Raw genomic sequence first — 18712 nt, forward strand, 5'->3', positions numbered from 1 at the left:
TCATTCGCTGTGCATCGCCTCACATATCTGCAGGGTCAGGCAGACAGACAGCAGGAGAGAGACAGAGAAAAGAGAGGAGGAGGAGGAGGAGGAGGAGAGGAGATCTGGAGAAAGAGAGAGAGGGAGAGGGACCAAGAAAAGAGGACATGGAAAAAAAAGATGCAGTTTTATCTCCAAGAAACAGAAAGCCAGAGCCAGATCATGTGGTGGTGTATTCCACAATCTCTCTCTCTCATGTACACACAACATGCACTGTAGCTCGCCATGACCTCCTTCTGCGCACGGCTTGCTTTTGTCATTTGGATCCGTTATTTTCAGCTTTCTGTCTAATTAAATACTCCAACCACATTGTGTCTGCACATGTAGAGTGAGTGTTTGTGTTCTTGCTGTGCACCTGAGGAATGTGCAGGTATGGACAACTGCTCCACATTGCAGTCTCATGTTAATAAGTCTGTTTTTAGAACCTCAAACTGAACCTATTGTTCAATCAAGCATCATTTTCTGAGGCCAGTCTCAGGAGTCAGTTGCACCAGCTCCTTCTCAGCCTACATAGGATGTAGGTGTCTTCTTATAAATACTGTATGATGAGATTTTTGCATCACTGGTTTAAAGGAGGTTATACCACACAGCTAGTTCTTTTATGAATGTATATGTTATTAAATATTAACCTCTAGGTCAAACTCCAGCATGCTAAACCAAGCTTACTGACTTCGATAAAACTCGCATGAATTGTGGACCAAAGTATCCGGTCAAAATGCTGTTTAAAAATGCTCTGGATGAACACAGGAAATCATTATGAAATACCATATGATAAGTGATATATGGCCATGATTCATCCACACCCTGCAATAACTGATATGTTGTGATGAATCACACTATGTTATTAACCGAAGGAATATAGAATGCCCCTCAAGAACGCAGGATTAATGTATGTCTTCACTGTCATTTGATGCCAGTTTAATCTCTTTCTCACTTCGTCCTTTAATGTCTTTCCACTGCTAGCTGACATTATCCCACTGACATAAAAATAAGTCCACACAGGCACAAACTCTGCTTGTGAACAGAATAAGATACTGTGACAGGACAAACTGAAACCCAGTCATATACAGTGCTTAACAAATTTATTATACCACCCTAACACTAACCAAAGTAAAGCTTATGCCACAGCTGCCCTAAATTAAGAGCATTGGTAATTACCAAAATCATTTTTTAATGTTTCTGGAATGGTTAATACACCAATATGTAGAAGCTCTTTAACCCAAATGATATTTTTAATGCTAAAATATAATTATTATTCTTATCCATGAATTTTCAAGTTTACTGATTTACAAAAAAACTGAAAAAATAGTAAATCACATTAATATTTCTTGATTAATATGTCAAATTATAGTTATTTACTTGCATTACTGAACAGAAAAATTAGTTTTAGTGGTTGAATGTTATGCTTGATTAATTTCTGACTTCTCAGAGAAGCCCAGTGAGCCGGCTCAAATTTGGGTGAATTTAGTTTGAAATTCCTCATTCCTGTTCAAAATGGTAAAACGTGGAGAGCTCACTGAAAAATGAAAGAGTCCGCATTAAAGCACTTCATGATGCTGGATGGTCTTTGAGACAAATATGACAGGTGGTCTAATAAATTTGCTAAAGCAGCAAATAGGCATATTCTAGAGTTTATAGGGGATGTCTGTGTGCATTACAATTGGGAAAACCAAGGTAACTCAAGATACAATACAATACCATTCAATATGATCAAGCCAGATCAAGTCATGTCTGTTTTCATGGCTGTATGGCATTTAAAGGTCTGAACCAAGGATTGGCAGCTTTGGTTACCCAGAGAGCTACATTAATTTTATCCTCACTGCCAGAGGGCCAAGTTGATATAAATTGAAGGATACTCTTGATTTAGCAAGTTATGTCTTAAAGGAGCAAATATGAAGCTTTAAGAGGATTTATTAAATCAACATTTATGTATTCAAGCTCTGTAGAGTATTTACTGGTTATTTAACTTAATTTCAGTCACACATGATTTGCAGCTATAGATATTTCCCTCTATTAGCAGCTATTTATTTGCACTTATTTCTATTAAGCAGTGTGGCTGCTCTGGGATCCCCATGCCCTTCCACAACCCTATGTCCAAAGCATCAAGCAGGAACAACACATGTTTTAGCCTTTCCTGTGCCTACAAGGAAAGCCTGAGGCAGGAAGCAGCAAAAGCCCAGAGCAGAGCAGGCACCAATGACAACAGAATGACATTGATTTAGCCTGAAGCAGCTAAAAGGAGGAGCTGGGATGGAGGAAGGTTGCAACAAGCAGCTTGCAGAGGGGGCAGCAAAGCGTGATCTCAGTTATATTTACTCCATGGCCTGCATGGACTAACACTGTACACTTGACTTTACGTACATTTCTAGAATACATTTGTTATGTTGATCTTTTTTTAAGAAACAATCACAGACAGTTATTTCTCAGATTCCTTTCAAAATACACTTTTAACCTTACTCAAAGGTTATTATGAAATGACTTCTGCATTCAAATTTTTATGGCAGAATTTGTCATGTTTTCTTCATTTACAATTTACTGATATTTGAAACTGACCGGTGGACTACAATGACTGAGGAAGGGGAGGTCACATGAGGCCCCCAGTCCATTTGAATAAGATGTCCTCTCTTTTTCTGATTTTTCCCAGAATTGATTGAAAAGGCACAGAGACATATTGAAACCAGGGAATTTCATTGTTTTTGGAACATTATCAGAGGTGGATTTTATCATTGAACAAAAGCAGGCGCTTGCCTGGGTCCCAGAGTACTAGGGGCCCCGTGGAAACATAATTAAGTTTCTTGCCAAGCCTGTATTCTGAGAAATTTTAAAGACATAAAAGCCAGCCATGAATTATGAAATGTAAATATTTTTGTGAATTTTGACATCCGCATTACTTTTCATTTGAGGTAAAACATGGCAACAAAAGAAAAAATATCCAACATCAATCCCTTTTTTAGAGGAGTAAATTGTCAATTGTTATTGAAATATGCATGCAGATTTAGTATTCCATAGCTCTGATGTAATTTGGTTACCAGGTTTTAGTTTATGAACAGTATGGATTTTTGGAGGCCCATGCCGATACCGATATCAAAAGTCCAATAACCAATATATCAGCCAAATAAATGTTCCTTTTTTTTTTATTGAAGTTAGAATTCATGATAGAGATGTTGTTAATTATGTGCATTACATTGCACAGATGTGTCTAATGAAGTGGTCAGTGAGTGTATTTACAAATGATGAATTTATTATTATCTATAATGGGTAAATTGACATAAAATTCACTGGTAAAACATGACTTGAAATGCTCCCCTCTGATGTCCTCTACACCAGTGGTTCTCAACCTTTTCAGCCTGTGACATCCAAAATAAAGGTGCCAGAGACCGGGGACCCCCACTGTTCCTGATGTGGCTGAACATAGCCATGCACGTTGAAGAATAGTCATGTGCAGACAAGGCCGTCCATAAGGAGGGATAAAGGGGGAAGTTTCTGGGACCCAGCCAAACTGGGGGCCCATGGAGGTTAGCAAAACCATGGTACATTGTGAAGTTAAGCTGTGAAAACCATATTTTATATTTGACCTGAATAATAACCACTTACAAAAGAAAAAAATCTGTTTATTTATTCATTTAGCCTTCTTTAGATGAACTTTTGTTACAAACATAATGTAAATAGGTTAATAATTGCTAAAATTGGTTAGTAATGGCAAAAAATGGTGAAAAGGTGGTGAAATTGGATTTTTAAGAACATTAATGGGTTAAAAGTGGCAAGAAATAACCGTAAATGGGTTAAAGTGCCAAAAATGGGCACAAAAAGTGGTAAAAAGGGATTTAAAAGTGGCTGAAATGGCTTTAAAGAGCAAAGAATGGAAAAGGATGAAAAATTGATATCACCTGGGAAAATTTGGTTAACTGTGGTTGAAATTGGCATAAAAGGAGTGTAGAAAGGGGTTGATAGAGGCAATACCAGGTCAACAGAGGCAACAATAGCTAGAACGTGGCAAAAATTGGTTTAAAGTGGCAAAAAAAGTGATGGAAAGGGTTTAAAATACACAAAAATGGGTTTTATGTGACAAGATGTGCTTTATTGGCAAAATTGGTGTTAAAAAATGATGAAAAAGGGTTAAAATTTGGTAAAATTGGTGTAAAGTGGCAACAGTGTTATCTAAAAAATATTGGTAGTTTTTTTAAGGCATCTGGTGACCCCCTCTCAGTGTCTTGCAAGGTTGAGAACCACTGCTCTAAACGTGCATTCACATTTTCTTTCCTCCATCTTTCTGAACTATGAAGTCATAATTAATCAAACTCCGACCACAAACACCCCCCACCCTCCCCTGCTGGCCATAACTAATTTGCTCTGGTCTTATGTGGCAGCATGCGGCTGCCTAAGAGAGCGTAATATTACTGTGAGATATTTCATCATTACGTTCATGATGTCGTTACTGACTTGGCTGAAGTTTATGGCTAGCTAATGCTAAGCTAGGTTATCCTAACTTTGTTTTCTAATGGATAAGCATGAACAACACAAGGCATGTCATGACTCACGGACAAGCAGGTTGAATTGAAACAAGAAACTTAAGGAGTTTATTTCACAAACTTATTAAAAACTTACCATTTAGTTAAACACATTCTCTTCAAAAAATTTGATGCTCAGTCTGCTCTAGCGTGAGCCATGATAGGAGTTGGAGCTTCCTCTACTGGATATTAATAGAACTCAAACATCATGTTTTAGTTAAACCAAGCGTTAACATCCACACTATAAGCCATTGTTGGCGATTAACGATTATTTTTGAAAGGCTATAATAAGCCACTTAAATTAGCCAGCCATTTAATAGCTTGGCCCCTATTTTATTTAGAGTCTCTGAGTGGACTTTAAGAAATCCGCCAGGACATTTGTATTAAAAAAAAACAAAAACAAAACAGTCATTTTTTAATTTGTGGTAACAGCACTCCTACAATTTCCTTGTATATTCCTGTACAATGACAGTAAAAGCTATCTATCTTTTTCTGGTTGGTTTCACATGAAGTTACAAGACTGACTTTTATTGATAAATAAGAATTTCAAAAGAGGGATTACAATGGATGTGTTGGGTCCCATGCCTGTGCTGGCCTAGGGCTGTAAAACTGCTAAATCTGCCGCTAAACATTATACACCTGCTATGAAGTGATTCCAGCAATGTCTTCCTTAAAAAACTCACAGTGTTTGGTACTGAGGACTAGATTATGTACGCTTAATGTAGTGCATTCTCCCTCCCTTGGATTTTCAGTGAAATCACACAGTGCCCTACAGTTGTATTTAGGGACAGTTTTATTATTCATATGCTTAGCAGTACTTACACTCCTGGCACCAACTTATCTGAACTGCCTACGTGGTTTTTGCAGAACATTGCGAAGTTTTTACTATCGCAGTTATTTGAAAATGAGCCAAAGTAAGAGAAAAAATAAATTAGACTAATCCAACAGTTTAGGAACAATCTCCTCAGAGATAATTTGGTCTGGCATGGATTGTGTGTCTGCAGAGTAGGTGGTGATGGAGGGTTATTTTTCCCCCAAGTATCAGAGAGATAGAAGAACTCGAGGCATGAAAGGGTAGAAACACTACCCTGTTTGTAGTACAATGCTGACTAAATTATGTTCCACTGTTTAAAAACTTAAAACCTTGTTGTGAGCATTTGAGCCCCGATTGATCAGAGGAAAACGAACGTGCTCTGCCAGGAAATGAAGTGTGACAGCAGCTGATCTGGTCTCTCTGTCAGTGAGACACTACACTGGGGAGCTCAGTTGGTTTTTCCAGTTAAACTAACACAAGAGTCTCTTCGGCTAGTCAAATGAATGTTCCGGTATTATTTGATCTTTTTTTAACAACAGAAAAGAAAGAGTGTGATGAAACCTTTTTTTGGCATGCTTGCACCGCCTGCCTTGTAAGGTGTTCTATTTTCTGTGCATTATTCGGCTTCTAATGAGTCGAAAATAGAAACAGATGTGTCAGAAAGAGACAGTGACAAAAAGCCAGAGGCAAACTACACACAAACACACGAAAACTCATCCCACTTTCTGCAGCAGTTTCTTCTTATCTCTCATGTCACTCATATGTTGTTTCTTTTTTCTCCTTCTTCCACCGCTCCTGTTTCTGCAGGTTTTCCTGTGCAGACGGTCTGTGTGGCGGAGTTTGAGCTCAAGTGGAAGTAAATGAGTGAGCCAGAGGGAGCGAGTGTCATGGAAAACACTCGGGGGAGTGATGTCGAGGAGGACCCCACCTACCAAAACCTGCTGCTCCTGGGAGCCATCGCAGCAGCGTCCGCCTTTGTGGTCACCATCCTGATCGTCCTCGTCTGCGTTGGCTGCCAAAGGTAAGAGAACAGCCGCATGAGTGTCAAAAAAAGTCAGGGCAGACTAAAAAGAAGAGACAACAGAGTTTTATCATCTGGGCTGGCAGCCTTTCATGCCCTCCCAGATCACTCTCATCATCCACTCCTTCTTTTATGTGCCCCTACTTCTTCTGAACTCCTCTCCTCCCTCCCTCTCACCATCCCTCAGTCCCCCTGTCCGTCCTCTCTGTCTCTTTTATCCCCTGCTCTGAGCAGAGTGGCAGTAATGAATGTTAATGGCTGTGAGTGTCAGATCAGATGAAATGATGTTTACAGGACACTGAGGAGACAGGCCAGAGTCAGAGCGGCCTCACGCCATTCCTTCCTCTGTGTAGACTTCCTCAGGAGAAGGCAAAAGCAATGGAGCGCCCTGTGGTTTAAAGAGGATCAGAGTCTGAGGCAGGCAGGAGCAATGGAGCTGCCTTCTTTGCTTTCTCTTTTTTTTAAACCCTCAGGGACCAATCAGAAGCTGCACTGTGGCTTTGTTGCCATGGGATACACAGATAAGGATGTAGAGAAATGTCAAAGCAGTTCATGCCATGGAGATAAAACCCCACTTTTGTTTGGATCTAAAGATGAAATATGTGCTCCTCAGTGTTTAGTAGTTCAAATTCAAAACATCCTGGAAAATGGAGACCTACTAATATTGATTTTTTTTTCTTTTGACTTAAAGATAAATCAATTCTGCTCTGCTTCTTTTGTATTCTAGGGATTATGGTAGAAGCTTGGAAGGTTTTAATCTACACCCATCAAAATATTACTGCCATTCTTTGAGCCCTTGTGAAATTTTTACTTAAAAGCCCTCCTTTTTTATGTTATTACCCATACTCCAGAGGGAGATTTCTCACCTTCTCATAGCCCCCTTGGGTTATGATTGCCATATGTTTGTTGAGTTCTAGCTCAGTGGATAAGTGGCTCCAGTAACATGCCTCTGACACGATTGAATGTGGCGCTCTATACAGTTGTGTTAAAAAAAACATAGTAGTGTAAAAAAAGTGAGTAAAGCTCAAAATCCTTATAATAGCTTTAATTTCCATACACAAAAATGCATTGGGAACAATGCACATTTTATTCCAAATCAATACCTGAAGAAAAATGTGTTAAATTTTATATTACTTTGCAGAAAATGAAGAAAAACTTCCAAAAAATAACAGTCTGCATTTTTTTTCAAAAATCAAACATCTTCTATATAAACCGAAAAATGTTTGAAGATTTAGCTTTCGTGTAAATCACTGAACTAATATTTAGTCGTACAACCACTATTTATAAGAACCACTTCACATCTGTGTTGCATGGAGTCGACCAACTTCTGGCAGCTTTGAACAGATATTCCAGCCCAGGATGACTGGACGACATTCCATTATTCCTTTGCATTTCTTGGTTTTGCCTCAGACCCAGCATTTTGTGATGTCACCCCACAAGTTTTCTATTGGATTAAAGTCCAGGGATTGGGCTGGCCACTCCAAGAAACAGCTGCTCGCTTACTGGTGTGTTTGGGGTTGTTGTGTTGTTCAAACACCCATTTCTAGGTCATTTCCTCTTAGGCATTAGGCAATATGACCTCTTTCAGTATTTTGATGTATTCAAACTGATCCATGATCCCTGGTATGTGATGAATAGGCTTGACACCATACATTCCCCTCCAAAAGTATTGGAACAGTGAGGGCAGTTCCTTTATTCTTTGTTGTAGACTGAAAAGAATTAGTTTGACATCAAAAGATGAATATGAGCAAAGAGATCAACATTCCAGCTTATATTTCACCAAATTCTTAGACGAGCAAAAGTATTGGAACAGATAGATGTAGAATGGATTGAAGTAAATAAGACTTACTATTTAGTTTTGAATTCTGTGACCTGTAAACATCACCAAACTTTAGCATTCCTTTTATGTGATGCTTTTCCAGGCTTTCACTGCAGCCTCTTTCAGCTGTGTTTTTGTTTTGGGGGGTTACTCCCTTCAGTCTCCTCTTTAGCAGGTAAAATGCATGTGCTATAGGGTTTTAGACTGGAGATTCAGTCTAAAACCCTCCACTTCTTGCCCCTGATGAACTCCTCTGTTGTTTTGGCAGTGTGTTTTGGGTCATTATCTTGCTGCATGATGAAGGATCTCCCAATCAGTTTGGCTGCATCTTACTTGAAGTTGGCTGACAAATTGTTTCTGTAGACAAATTGCCTCTGTTCCTCTTGGCATATTCCATCCTGGCCTTCCTGTTCTTCTTATTCTGAGTGATTTGCATCTTCTGTGAACAGTAGATGGTGATACCTTCACTCCTGTCCTCTGGAGGTTGTTGCTGATTTCACTAACAGTTGTTTGAGGGTCTTTCTTTACAGCTCTCACAACGTTGCTGTCATCAACTGCTGCTGTTTTCCTGGGTCTGTTCGACATCTGTTACTGAGTACATCAATGGTTTCTTTCTTCTTCAGGACATTCCTAATGGTTGTACTGGCTATCGCGATGTTTGTGCATTGGCTCTGATTGATTTTCACAATAGCTTGTTTTCTGATACTGAGCATTGATATTCAGTTATATTTATTGTTTGAATAATCAATGTAATGGGACATCTAGGCAACAAAACACATCTGTTATGGGTAGGTTTAAACAACAGTTGCTATCTTCTAACTTGTGTATCAGTCCCAGTAAATATATGGAGATTAATGATGAAATGTTGATCTCTTGTCTCATATTCATCTTTTGACCCAAAGGTTTTCAGTCTTCAGCAAAAATGAAGGCATTTTTCTCATTGTTCCAATACTTTCAGAGGGGAGTTTAGCATCCCTGTATCATGATGCTTGCACCACCATGCTTCCCCTAGACCCAAAAAGAACAATCTGGCTTTCATCAGCCCACAAACTGTTGTGCCATTTCTCTTTAGGGCCAGTCAGTGTGTTCTTTGGAAAACTGTTACCTCTTCAGCATGTCGTATTTTCAACAGTGGGACTTTGTGGGGTTCTTGCGAATAGCTTGGCTTCATATAGGTGTCTTCTAATTGTTACAATAATCAGAGGTAACTTTAAACCTTCTTTAATCATCATCATTGATTATTGGCTGAGTCTTTGCTATCATTTTCTGTACTTCTTTATATGTTCTCCTCTCTCCAATCAACTTTCCTTCAAATACACTGTTTTAAGAACATTGTCTGGAACTACCCATTTTACTCAGATTGACACCTGTTTTGTCACAGAATGAATGAATGATCTCACTAATTGAACTCCACACTGCTATTATTTATTGAACATGCCCCTTTCAATTAATGATTCAATTATACAGATTCAGCAGCATACATGCAAGGCTCCCCATAAGGGGAGATAAAGAGATTTTGTGCGGCCCAGCCAAATGGGGAGCCCATGGAGGTCCGGAAAATCTTTATCAATTGTAAATTTAAGCTTTGATAACTGTAGTATTATATTATTTACCTCACTAATAACCAGTCTTGTCAAAGGAACACATTATGTATTTATTTTGGCTCTAGTGCAAAGCCTTTTTCATAATCTCAACCCCCTTTCTTAAAACATAATAAAAATTTGTTTAAAGTGACAAAAGTGGGTTAACAGAAGCAGAAAAACAGGCAGAAAGTTGCAAAAATGTCTGAAGGATTAGAAATACCGACAGAAAAAGTGGTGGAAAGTTATGACAAGTGGCAAAAATGAGCATAACAAAGAGTGAAATGCAGTTATAATTGGCAAAAATTGGTATAAAAAGCTGTGAAATTGATGAATAGAGGCAACAGAAAGCCCAAAGTAGAAATAATGGGGTTAACAAAGGAAAAATTGACAGAAAAGTGGTTAGAAATGGTAGAAATTGGTTTAAAAAGGATGTGGACAAAGTGTATAGAACTGATGAAAAACGGCGAATAAAAGTGCCAAAAATGAGCTGGTAAAGTGGTTAAAAGAGGTTAAAAAGTGGCATAAATAAACATCTTCAACATCAGACTCAGCTTGGCACACTTTTCAGCGCCAAAATAAGGTAACTGTTAGCCAGGATGCTGGCACCAATGCTACTGATACAACACACATACATTGATATCATCAGTAAATCACAACAACTAGGGAGGGCCCATTGTCTGGGACCGTCAGCCAAATCTGTGTGCGGGCATGCATACATGTCATGGCTGTTTGGTCTGTTGGTTTTCTATTATACTGCACCTACTATTAAATTTTGGCCATTTAGAAATATAGTTTCAACCCAAAACAGTGATTGATCCAATTAGTGATGTTGGACTGCTACTATTCTGAACACAAGTGTATGTTCAAGCCCCTTGAAAAATTAGTTATACGTGTGATTCCTGCATGAGCTTGCGAGCTAGAAACCGCTATTTTTTGCTTCGCTGTTTTTGCACCGCAGCAGTCAGATCTCACATGAAATGAGATGCAGATTCTCATTCTCCAAAGTGAGAAACAAAGAGAAGGGGGGTAGAGGAGTTCTCACTTTCACACCTGCACCCAGGAGCTTTTGTCTTCTTATTTCATCTCTCTCCATATCAACAGTTTCCTATAGCTACGACCTTCAGGGATCCACATGGATATGTAACAGATCTCTTTACACATTTGTTGCACAAGATTAATACCAGAGGGTGGTAAAGTAAGATGGCAAAGGGAATTAGCATTAAGAAAAGAAAAAATACTCGCTTTATTGTAATAAAAGTGGAGAAGGAATGTTTCTAAGTGAAGGACAAGCTGTGCTTCTGCATAAAACCTGAGTCACGCTCAACTCACTGTTTGACTGGGCTTTTGTTACTAACCAAGGACTTTTATGCCCTCTCCAGAGTTGGGCGCTGATAGCATCTTTCTGCTCTGAGTGTGTGTATGTTTTTGTCTCCGTCCATCGGCTTATGTTGACCTTCCTCTCTTTGATGTTGTGTCAGAAAAAGCAAGAGCAAGCACCCCCCAGCCGGAGAGAAAGGGACATCTGTAAATATGGTGAGACGTGCTACCATTTTACTCCCCTCCGTCTCCATCTTGTCTGTTTTTTCTCCCCTGATCGACTGTCTTTTTTAAACAGATGTGGTCTTTACATGTTTTATACTTTTAATAACACGCCCCTCTGTGTGACAGCAGGGTACTCTTCGACATCCAAAACTAAACTCCATGAGCAAATCAGACACCAGGCTTCATGAGATCAATCGCTTTCCCTGCAATGGAAACTGTAAGTGATGAGTGACATTTGTTTGTGACGTTTTGTCTTACACAACCCTGAGTTGTTGCACTGTTTCACTCCCCCCCCCCCCCCCCCATCCCTTCTCTTCATACAGCTGTTAGCAAAAGCCGCCCAGCCAGCATGGACCTCCTGCTCCTCCACAGCCGGCGCTCCCAGACAGACCTGAGGCCCTCCCAAGGGCGACAGCTTCCCCAGATCCCAACCAGTCCCCAGGGATCTAACCAGGGAGGGGGAGGAGGGGAGTCGGGAGGAGGTGATGGGGGAGGAGGTGGAGGGGGTGGCGGAGGGGAGGCTAGAGATCACACCTACACTGAGGTAGGCATACGAAACAACCCTACTCCCACCCACTGCCTGGATGACGGCTTGTATGAAAGTGTAGGTGTCCGGGAAGGGGACGCTGGCCCTAAGATTCCCCCCGTCCCCCCATCCACATCCTCTAACAGCACTCCGGCTTCGGTCAGAGCTGCCCAAAGCCCCCCAGCTCAGGCCAATGGAGGTCGCAATGGGAACGGGCATGGGAATGTGAGTGCACACACACACCCACACACACACAGATTTGATTTTTGTGAAAGTAGAGCAGTCGAAAGAGCTGACTTACCCTCCAGTGACTCACTGTTCTTTGAACAGAAAGGTCCTAAATGGTTAACTGAAGTCCTTTTGATGCAAACCTGTGCTGCCTAAAGACAATAAAAGAAATGTAGAGGCGGGAACCACTGTGTGGCTCATGATACAATACGATAGGACACAAATTTATTGATATAAAGCAAAGTGATGCAATACAATTAGAGACAATACAATACAGTATATGATGCATTATCATATAAGATATAATACAATAGGATACAATATTATGTAATGCCACTACAGAATCAGTTTTAGGATTGATGAATTTATTCTTTTTAATTCAGTGCCAGATTTATTTATTTATTTATATATTTATTTGAAATGAATACATTAATCAACATTCAGGCAGATGTTAATGTACCTGAGTTAGTCAAAATATATCAAAATATGTTTAACAGAAAAATGATAGTAAAACAGACTTTTACAGCACAGTTCATTTATGAGAACAGTTCATATTTAATACCGCACATGGTACAGAAAGTGTTGATAAGGATAGCATCAGTGTTGACAATTGTCTCAATCAACCATTTCTTAGCATTTTATTTAAATAAATGATGATGATAAATGATCGCTGTAATTGTTTGTGGTACTAAATTCCACTTATATGATGCTCTGAAGGAGAAGACAGCGTGGCTCTACGTGTTTGAATTGAATTGTGCAGTCTCCTTTAGCTGCACCTCTAGTGGTTCTTTTTGCAATAGAGATATTAAAGCTACACGGAGGAGGAGATGGAGTCAAGCCATCAAGAATCCGAAAGACTAGACAGACGTTTTTGTATTTAAGTAGGTTTCCCCTGCTAAACAGACTACACTTCTTTAAAGGAACTCTGCATGATCAGACAAATTCACCATATTGGATAGATATTTATATCTCATGCGTATATTGAACAAAAAAGTGTTTATTTTGAGAAAATAGATATTTGAATTCATTCAACAGGATGCTGCCATGATTTAGTTGGCACTGCACTCTGGGTAGTGTGACTTCATCTGATGACAGCATTCGCAGCCTGTGCTATGTCTATGCATTAGTCACCCATTAAGTCCTTATAATATGAACATACTTGTACCATTAGTGAGTTGAAAAATCATGAAGATGTAGCTCTCAGTGCAAATCAAAGTGAATAGAGTCACAGAGGCAAACAAATGCGGTTGGAGGTGATACTATAGTGTGTAGTGTTCTCCTGGTGAGTTTCTAAATTCAAATTCTCTCAAAATACAGATATCTGGTGTGTTTTGTTCAATGTAAGAGATATCAATATCTATCCAATAGGAAGAACTTATCTTATTATGTAGGGTCCCTTTAAAGGATGTGGCAATGACAAGAACTGAATGCTTTCTAGTCTAAAATTTTAAGTGGTTGTTTATACAATTATTCCAGCTGTTTTAGTGCTGTAGTGTGAGTATTTGACCAATCATGACAGATGATAGGTTATAGATTCAGCTCTTTGTCACTGTTGGACATTATCTCTGTCTTCTCCTTTTTTTAATCTGCTTTCATTTGGTTCGAGCAATTTGAGAATTGCCAGCATGAAGAGCGTATTGTTGCAGCCATATTTTGTCCCACCCTTGGGTAGAGCATTTTTAAAAGTCACAAAGTAATTGAACAGCCTAATGCAAAAAGCTGGTGAACATTTATTTTTTTGGTTTGCCACAAGATAATTTTTGTAACTCACATCCACACTATTTTTGTTTCTTTGTTGTCCCTCTCAAAGGGTGGCAGAGGGAATGGTAGGGGCAATGGTACCATAAATGGACCACTGTCAGGAAGAAGTAACGGTGCAAGTGCTATCAACAGGTCCCCTCTGTCCTCTGTCAACTCTCTGGCCACCCATGAACCAACTGCAGCTGAGTATGCCTCTATACGGAAGTTCAGAAAGGTAAGCATAAATCATTAAATAATTAACGGTTGATGTTATCAAAGCTGCATATCAAAGTATTTTGATGCTTTTCTTTCTGGTTCAGCTTAATGAGTATTTGGGTTTCTTTCTTAGCCAGCCTTGGATCAGATCCTAGATTTCTTAAGACTGTTGTAGAGCAAAGTGTTTATATGTCAATACAAAAACAAAAAGATATTTTAATGTCGTATACAGATCTGCTGTCACTTCACATTTAAAAGCTGACGGATCATCTGAAGTTGTGAGATTTGGAAGAAGTTTGTGGTTTAAGGTGACTTGTGATAGTTATCTGTAATGTCATGTGATGGTCACAGATGACAACTGGAGCAGGTGTTGGTGTGATGTTTATCAGATTGTAGGTGAGCTGGAGTTTAAATGAAAAGTGTTGCAGCATAGTTTTCCACAAAAGTCAGCAAGTTGACAATGAAAGCTACATACTAGTTGTTAAATTAGCTCCTAGGCCACAGGTGTCAAATTCAAGACCCGGGGGCCAGATCCAGTTAAATGTGGAACAGTTAAATCCGGCCCGCTGGATGACTGGCCCATCAGTCTGAGGTCTGCAGATTTCCTCCAGTATAAAAAATGTAAACTTATCCATGATGATTTATGATATCCTTACAAAATCTGAAAAAATGAGGAGTAAAAATATTTAGATAAGAAGTCAGAAATGTGGGAAAAGAAATTAATTTGTGTTTTAATTTCACATTGTCAATTTAGCATCTCACAATTAGGACTCAAACTTAGATTTTGACTTTTAGTTTCATACTTTGAGCATTTCAACTCATAACTTTGACTTCTCATATAATATATATTTTCAGCTCCAAACTTTGACTTCATAATCCCATAGTTTGACCTTTTAGACTCACAATTTAAATTTTGAATCATATTTTGATTTTTAATTTCATGATTACAAATTTTATTTCAGGTTTTGACCTGTTAAACTCATGATTTTGACTGTCTTTCTAATATATTTGCCATTATAAAAAATTTTTCAATTTTATGTTTTGGCCTTTTTGATCGAATACATTTACTTTTCTCAGATTGTGAGCATTTGAACTTACCTTTTTAAATGTCAAAATCGTTTATTATCAGTGCTGAGTTTTTTTCATATTTTATTATCGGTGAAACAAGGTTGACAGTTTATGGTTAAAAAGGTGACCCTGTTAGGCCCTCAGGTTAGTCCTGAATTCAGAAACCGGCCCTTGCTGTGATTGAGTTTGACACCCCTGTCTTAGGCTAATGTTTCTGTCAGGAAATCATGGATTTTATTAGCTAATACTACATGTTTAAGTGTTAGAAAGTTTATTAACTTTGACTGAATCATGTTACTGCTTATAAAGTATTTGAAATGAAATAAAGAGGATGGAGAAGAGTATTTACCTGCTTATATGTACATTTCAGGGTTGGAAATTAACTTTTTTGCCTACTTTGGCTGGTGAATTCAAAAATCTACCAGCCACTCACATTTTTATTTCAACAAACTGCATATTTAGAAGAGTTATAAGAAGATAATCAAGGATTATTTTATTAAGTATTAGTATTTGGTATCATAGTTTAGTTTCGAGATCTTGTTTTTCAATCACATTTTAGAGATTAAGTGGGAGTTGTTGCAACAATGATCCAAACTGTCACTAATTTTAAACTATGTTGTTGACCAGTTTGTCCTGTACCCGTTCATGCAAACGTGTAGTGGTTGACATGCCAGGACACTGTAAATCCCTGCTACATTTTATGATGTATGATGTAATTATGAGTGTCATGCTTAAGAGAACTGAAGATTACTGATGTTTCACACCTTGTTTTACTATCTTGAAGTTAAAACAGGTGAAAAAAAATCAGTTTGATGACCAATCAACAGTCAATCAGAAGAGTTACTCAGAAGACCATTAAACAGTCACTGGAGTAACTTTTATCTTTGTTACACTAAAACACCTTTTTAACCCACTTCATACACCTCTGTTTATATTTTTATTGATAGATTAAAAATTTAAATTAAATTTTATTTTATTACATTGCCACCACTTTGTTTATTGTATTGGTTCATTTCACATTGTTTATATTATTTATTTCCATCTGAAATCATGGTTTCTTTGCACTACAGCCATTCTTGGCTTTCAGTTTTTCACTCCAATTTTACAGCTTGTTTTATGTATTTAAATGTGGTTTCTGTCAAGATCTGAGACCTATATTTAAAATCATCCATTTGTACTGTTCATTTTTTTGATAATTTAAAACTAAATTGTCCTTATATATTGTTTGTATTTTAAATTGTGATGTATATTTTATTTTGTTAGACTTCTGCTCCCTGCTTTTTGTAATGCTAGTGCTCTAAGTGCCTTGAATTGCCCACCCTGGAAACAAATAAAGGTTTTTTGTTTGAACTGAAAACACCTTTAGCAGGTAGACCAGTTGCAGCATTACTCATATGAAACTGGATCAAACAAGTCCAGCACACAGCCGACTGTAAACATTTGACAGCAGCTCTGACACAGGAAGGTGGAGACAGGGTCCTTCAGTCAATTAGTGATGAGGTCTGCTCGGTTCTGGTCATAAAGTTGGCTGAAACAAGCAAAAAGCTGTTACTAAGTTTATGTTGTTTACCTTCACAAAGGATTCCTGTACGTTATTTTTATTTGCCTGCCCCAGTGGCTGGTAGGTTGAAGAAATTCACCAGACACTGCTCAGAAATACCCACATTTGGCTGGTGGCGGGGGCTGATTTCCCACCCTGATACATATATGTAAACCAAAACTGCATCATAACATGCAGAGCTCAATATTTACTTTCTGGTGAATTACTTGAAGGAAAAGCTGCTTCTAACTTACCATATTCATCATTAACTTCCCTGCTTCCCTACCAGACTTATTTATGCAGACCTTTTTTTTTTTTTTTTTTGCTGTCTTCTTTGACTGAATAAGTTGTATGTAATGTTTTCACGTCTGACTCAACACCTCAAGGTTGAGAAGACAAACAGGAAGGAGAACAACGGGGCCGACAGCCAGTCAGACAGCCAATCGAGCGTGAGTGATTCACCCTCTGCGGCTCCTCCTGCGCTCCATCGCAGCCAGGAGTTTCCACGGAAACCTCTGGAGCCGTTTCACCTTCACTCCTTCCCAAAGGTATGAGAATCATTGGATCAATACGCTGTAGATTAACCCCAGTAGACTGTAACTGTGTATGTGTACCACCAGAGGGCACTGTCTGCAAACAAACAGCTCTGGTGACTCTTGAACATCAGGATTAATGCCATTTAATTTCTTCTTTTTGGATTTCATAGCATATTTCTTCTTTGAAATCATTCTTTGAAAGCTATTTTTGTAGTTTGCTGCAACGTTTGACATGAAAATGAGTGGCTCACAAAGTTAGGACCTATGATTATAAGATTTTTTATTTCATATCTGAGTGTTTTGGTCACGTAATTGAGGTGTGTGAGTGGGCTGGGACGTGTTTGTAACAGTCAAGGCCACAGTTTGGTGCAGTTCTTTCTTAGAAGGGAACAGAGGAACAATTATCGGATGGTGATCAGCCTTTCCTGTGGGTTTGCTGGCACATATATCTATTTTTTATTGCATTGTATTTGTTTTTGCATGGGTGTGTGTTTGCCAGTGAATAAAACAGGTGACTTTGTGTTTGTGATTCAGGAAGGCTGATCTTGTTGCTTAGTCTCAGCTGTGGATGTCTGCCCGGTCGTTGACTTGCACTTTTAATCTTTCCTGCTAAATCCTTGATAGGCCGTGTGTGTGTTTTTGTGTTTGTGTATGTGTGTGTGGTCTTTCTGTCCTTTTGCGCTGTGCTGTGTCGCGCATGTATTAGAGTGGCCAGAGTGAGGAGTGGAAGGATTGGATTATGTAAGAGCCTGGCTGCCTGCCAAGCTGCCTCTGTATGTGTGTATGTGCATGTGTGTTCCCACAGAGCCTTTCTGCTGCTCTGTGTGGAAACGGCTAACAGGTAGCCAGCAGCCAGAGTGGGGATAAATAATGTTCCCATATTGAAGCCATTTACTCTGGCCCGACTTCTATTACTCACTCTGACTGCACAGGAGGAGCATATAAAAGTTTAATCATCCTGGGTTGCATGTGCTCACACCACTACATTCTTTCTAATTGGTTTCTAATTGGTTTTGATCACCAGGGGTGCTAAATATTTAGTGCAGTGACTTGTTTGGTTATTTTTTAATATGAGGCTAATTTTTGTTTTGGACTACTCTGTTTTCACATGAATCAGCTGCTTGGAAAAGCCAGAAACATTAGGTGGTAAATTGTAACCATCAATTTAGAATTTATGAAAGTAAGGAATCTAGTCTGAATAGGAGTTATAAAAAACAGAGTGATCTTGCTTCACTTGATAAAGTAAGTGTCCTGTTTACTGGGCAGTGTTGTCTGTGTGTCACTGGATCAGTCTATCAACCTGTCATGAGGGTATTTTTAACCAAAAAGATTTGCATAAAACCTTGTGGAACAGTTGGTCACAGTGCAAGTAGAAACTGATTAACTTCAGAAACGTAGCAGGCCTTACTTGACACTTACGGACACATTTGTAAACCTAGAAGTATTTTTGGTATGTCATTCTTTTTTGATTGGTTCTTGACATTAAAGCTGTTCTTTGAGAGGATGAAGTTCAAGGCTAAACCATTTAGCAT

General features: G+C 38.8%; 1 protein-coding gene across 1 annotated transcript in view; it reads left to right on the top strand.

Moving 5' to 3' along the window:
• Positions 1-18712, top strand: part of LOC121517332 — a 69062-nt gene that overhangs the window by 40781 nt on the left and 9569 nt on the right. Inside the window, exons 2-7 of the mRNA XM_041799036.1 lie at positions 6169-6382; positions 11263-11317; positions 11453-11543; positions 11650-12077; positions 13891-14055; positions 17031-17192. Of these exons, the coding sequence (XP_041654970.1) occupies positions 6222-6382; positions 11263-11317; positions 11453-11543; positions 11650-12077; positions 13891-14055; positions 17031-17192 (1062 nt within the window). The 5' untranslated portion in view covers positions 6169-6221. The remainder of the gene's footprint in view (positions 1-6168; positions 6383-11262; positions 11318-11452; positions 11544-11649; positions 12078-13890; positions 14056-17030; positions 17193-18712) is intronic.

This window comes from Cheilinus undulatus, linkage group 11 (genome assembly GCF_018320785.1).
Source record: "Cheilinus undulatus linkage group 11, ASM1832078v1, whole genome shotgun sequence".
In the NCBI taxonomy this organism is placed as follows: domain Eukaryota; kingdom Metazoa; phylum Chordata; class Actinopteri; order Labriformes; family Labridae; genus Cheilinus; species Cheilinus undulatus.